Raw genomic sequence first — 4,879 nt, 5'->3', positions numbered from 1 at the left:
CTTTCCTTGTCCCTCCTCGCATGCGTCTAGCCGCGATATGACTAGCATAACTGTCGATAGTTTTGTTATAATTTTGTCATCGCTGCTCTCCCTGCCACAAGCGACATCAACTCCGCTCTATCATCATGACTCGGCCACAACCATCGTCGCAGGAACATCAATGCCGACGATCAATCCTAGGTAATTTTAAATCTTGGTTACGTCTCCGACGGTACTACTCGTCAAACTTGAGAGCACAGATCTCCTGGATCACTTTTTTATGGTGTAGGAGATGTGCCACTCATTAATTTGCGGCCGGATCATGATCATGATCCGGCCGTAAATGAAAATGGCACATCCCCTGAACTACAAAAAGTGATCCCGGAGATCACAAAAAGAGATCCTGCCTTCAAACTTGATTGTGCTGGCACCATTAATAATGAGGATGGTGTGGCCTATCAATCAGCTAATTAGAAACTATGCATTCAGGTGCAGCAGCACTCGCCATGTCTCTGTTCCTCTCCCAAATGCTACTACTGCTGCTGCTACTTGCAGTTGCATCTGCTGTGCCTGATGACAGATGCCAAAGAAAATGCGGCGACGTGGAGATCCCTTTCCCCTTCGGCATCGGCGCCATCATCGCTAATTGTTCCGGGGAAGATTGTTTCTTAAACAGTACCGAAACTGCCATCGGCGCTAACTGTTCCTTGGGAGGAGATTTCAATCTAACCTGCAACACCATGAAAAGCGGCCTCAAGAAGCCATTCTATTACGATATTGAGTTCCTCAATATTTCGTTGGTGATGGGCCAAGTGCGCATGCTAAACCCCATATCCTCGGCGTGCTACAATTCAACTTCCACAGACTGGTCGTTGGATATGAGAGACACACCATATAGGTTCTCTAATCTTCACAACAAGTTCACTGTCATCGGCTGCGATACCCTTGCCAACTTACTCGACTACCAGGGATACGCCAGTGTCTGCGTGTCCAGGTGCTTGGATGAACAGAGCATCACCAATGGCTCTTGTACCGGCACGGGCTGCTGCCAGACTTCCATACCCGAGAATCTAAAATACTATGAAGTCAGCTTTGATGGCGCTTTTAACAACTCGGCTAGGAACTTTAGCAGATGCAGCTACGCCGCCTTGTTGGAGGCCGATTGGTTCCAGTTTCAGACATCTTATATCACCACGAACCAATTGATGCAAATTAACGGTGATGGCAGGGTGCCGGTAGTGATGGACTGGGCCATTGGAAATGAGACGTGTGAGGTAGCTAAACGCAACCTAACCTCTTATGCCTGCATCAGCAATAACAGCGTGTGCGTCAACTCCACCAATGCCCCTGGCTATCTTTGCAACTGTTCGACCGGATACCAAGGCAATCCTTACCTCTCCAACGGATGCGAAGGTCTGTCTGTCTATTCCAACATATCAATCTATTCTGCTTTCAATTGCTGCGATGGGATGGTGCCTAATGCGGCTGTAGTTTTTGCATTTCAATTTTAGACATCGATGAGTGCATGCAATCAGATAAATGCTCAGATGGCATCTGCCAGAACCTTCCAGGTGGCTTTAGATGTGACTGCCGCGAAGGCACGCACGGAAACGCTTACAATGGAACATGCATCCCAGAACAGTCTCAGAAACTTATTGGTGGCAATAATAAACTTCCCTTAACAGTGAAGGTGTCTATAGGTAAGAAGCTTCTATTGAGAGATTATTTTTTTTTTTTCCTTTTCCAACCCTAAATTTTAATCTAAGCATATATTCAGTTATTATTTGAAGTCTCACTCATGCTCTAGCAAATCTCCTCCTCTGTGTTGCAATGGAAAGGCACATTCTTCATGATAGTTGCTTAATATTATTATTATTATTCAATTGATATCTATTTACCTAAAATAAGATCATAGGAAAGTGAATCCCTTTCTTTTGGTTGAATCTCTAAACTGCTAACTATTTTCTATTTAGCTAGTTTATTGCCATCTTTTTTTGGGTCGAACTAATATTACCACTTATTGATGGTTAAGAGAAAGGATATGGAAAGGATATGATATTTCCAATGAAAAAAAAACACAACCTTAGATATAGGTTAAGAGTCATCAGAAATAGAACAATCTTACACACATCCATTGCTTGTCCTTTCAGCATCATCGACCGAATTACTCCATACGACTAGAACACAAGATTGAACCCACTAAGAATGTCATCGACCTTAGAAGATCTTTAAATATGTATTCTGATCATTAATATCTTATTGTTATATGAAAAAGTTTGCACAATTAAGCATAGTTAGGTTAATTAGGGGTGTAAATGAGTTAAGCCACTCGTGAGTTATTTGGTCTCCGTTCTAAAAAAGTTCATTCAAGTTCATTCGATTAAGTAATGAGCTCGAGCTCGATTCAAGCTCGAGCATGATTTCGAGCTCGAACTTGATTTTGAGCTTGAAAATATTATTGAGCCGAGCTCAAACTTAACAGTATTTGGTTCGTGAACTTGCAAACATATTTGTTTAGAGGCTCGTGAACATGTTTGTTAAGAGGCTGATATATATATATATATATATAATGATCAAAATTTAACAAAAAAACTCATAACATAAAGATAACATGTATGTATTAACCTTGCAGGTGGTTGCAGTGTTGTAATTATTTTATTACTATGCATTATGTGTCTCTATATAGTCTATCAAAGAAGAAAATTAGAAGATATGAAGAGAAAATATTTCAAACAACACGGAGGCTACGAATTGGAAGAAAAGATGAAGTTAGAAAAAGGCCTCAACAAATTTAAAATATTTGGAAGCAAAGAATTAGAGAAGGCAACAAATCATTTTGATGACAAAAATATTATTGGGAGAGGAGGAAACGGAGTTGTGTATAAAGGAATTTTGGAAAATCAAGATGTTGCAATAAAGAAACCTAAGATTATCAACGAGGACTTGAAAAAGCAATTTGGAACCGAGACACTTATTTTATCAAATGTTAACCATATCAATGTAGTCAAGCTCTTGGGTTGTTGTTTGGAGACAGAGATGCCATTATTGATCTATGAGTTTGTCCCGAATGGAACCTTGTTTCATTTAATTCATGAAAATGAGAATCGAGCTCTAGCTTCCTTGGATACTCGACTACGGATTGCTTATGAGTCAGCTGATGCTTTAGACTATTTGCACTCAAAAACTTCTCCTCAAATCATTCATGGAGATGTGAAGTCATCTAATATACTTTTAGACATGGATAACACAGCAAAAATTTCAGACTTTGGAGCTTCAAAGCTTATTCCCAAGGGAGAGAAACAATTTGCTACGTTGTTGCAATTCACTCATGGTTATGTTGATCCAGAGTGCCTGATGACATATGTGTTGACCTATAAAAGTGATGTTTATAGTTTTGGTGTTGTTCTCTTGGAGTTATTTACTGGCAAGAAGGTCATCAATTTCGATGAATCTGAAGAACAAATGAGTTTGGTGTCAACTTTTATTATGTTGGAGAATGAGAATAGGGTTTCAGAGATCCTAGACAATCAAGTGAAATTGGAAGCTAATATAGAATTTATTCAAGAGCTTACGGTTCTTATTAAAGAATGTTTAAAATTGAAAGGGGATGAGAGACCAACTATGAAGCAAGTGGCTGAGGAGCTAAATAGATTGAGAACTTTTAATCACCCATTCGTAGTACAATGCAATGTTGAAGAAATGGCGAACTTGCTTACGGGGTTGCCAAATGGTAATCATGCTTATTCTAGTACTACTTTCAATATAGAGAACAAATTCATAGGATGGAATAATATGCAAGATTGATTGTAACATTGGGTAAGAGACAAGTTCAAGTTATGTTGCTATTTTGATTGTGTGTGTTTGGCCTAGTTATGTAATCCTCATATTTGTGTGTTTTCTAGTTTCTAATCTTTTTGTATTTATGTGTTTATTGTCTAGTTTTCTAAATAATTTGGTTTCATGTGAGTGTAGAATTCTTGAATGTAAAATTCTATTTTAAAGTTATTTCTTTTTATTTTTGTAAAAAAAAAACATTATTGGTTCTCATTGATTCTTCTTTACTTGCTTTGTCGTTTAAATTTCAAAATAAATAGATTTGATGTGAACAAATATGTAGATTTATCTTTCAATTTACTTTTCCTTCTAAGTGATCTCCCAAGTTTGGGTCTCACATAAATATTTAAAAACTACCATACTTCACACCTCACACAGTTAATAACAACGCTTTCAAATTTCATTAGCAATGAAACACCATTAATATTTTTTTTCACTAAGGCCAAAATACATTCTCTATTCTTCTAAATTAAGTTTTAGTTAAATTATGAGCAACTTTATTTGAGAAATTTGATAACAATAAGATTTTTTTAATAGATATGATTGAACCCAAAATATTATAAGTGCTTGGCTTGATTTTTATTTGTATTTTTTAATAACCAAGTTTTAAAATATTAAACTCAATTTGACTCTACTTGTTTACAATCCCATCCGCATCACATTACAATATTGTTTAGTTGCATCTTTTATCATAAAACACCGAAAATGGTATTATTTGAACGGTAGAGTGATAGATAACTCTTATTATTAACAAATTCAATGGTGTTCAAGTGCCTTTAGCAAATAGGACACTCTTAATTCCATGGTTGAAAGGGAACCATCCCTAGGAAGAACCTAGTTAAAAGTGCCTTCCCACCACAAATAGAGTGATTGTTCTCATCCAACCATTTCCAGTGGTCAATACAAATAGACGTGAGAGGACATAAAAAAGTAAGCAATGACCACGACATAAAAAAGTGGACACCAATAATACGACATTATTTGCCAAACTTCATTGTACCGGCATCAATAAATACATGTTTGTGAATGATAGTAAGGATGTCTGCTTGGGTTCGTACTGTAGTTG

General features: G+C 37.3%; 1 protein-coding gene across 1 annotated transcript; it reads left to right on the top strand.

Annotated features, from left to right (window-relative positions):
• Window positions 1–444: 444 nt before the first annotated feature.
• On the top strand, window positions 445–3,936 carry LOC122034660 (wall-associated receptor kinase 5-like). The gene is made up of 3 exons (XM_042593980.1): window positions 445–1,392; window positions 1,491–1,679; window positions 2,612–3,936. The coding sequence occupies exons 1-3, from the start codon at window positions 459–461 to the stop codon at window positions 3,781–3,783; spliced, it is 2,295 nt and encodes a 764-aa protein (XP_042449914.1). The 5' UTR covers window positions 445–458; the 3' UTR covers window positions 3,784–3,936.
• Window positions 3,937–4,879: the final 943 nt, after the last annotated feature.

This window comes from Zingiber officinale, chromosome 11B, assembly GCF_018446385.1.
Source record: "Zingiber officinale cultivar Zhangliang chromosome 11B, Zo_v1.1, whole genome shotgun sequence".
Lineage (NCBI taxonomy): Eukaryota > Viridiplantae > Streptophyta > Magnoliopsida > Zingiberales > Zingiberaceae > Zingiber > Zingiber officinale.
The sequence above is the reverse complement of the archived record's forward strand: the minus strand, read 5'-3'. Positions and strand labels throughout refer to the sequence as shown.

Excerpts from the sequence above, each read along its gene's own strand:
- LOC122034660 (XM_042593980.1), top strand. The coding sequence starts at position 459 with ATGCATTCAGGTGCAGCAGCACTCGCCATGTCTCTGTTCCTCTCCCAA. Across the intron at positions 1,393-1,490 it reads CCTCTCCAACGGATGCGAAG|ACATCGATGAGTGCATGCAA; the intron begins GTCTGTCTGTCT and ends TTTCAATTTTAG. Across the intron at positions 1,680-2,611 it reads AACAGTGAAGGTGTCTATAG|GTGGTTGCAGTGTTGTAATT; the intron begins GTAAGAAGCTTC and ends TTAACCTTGCAG.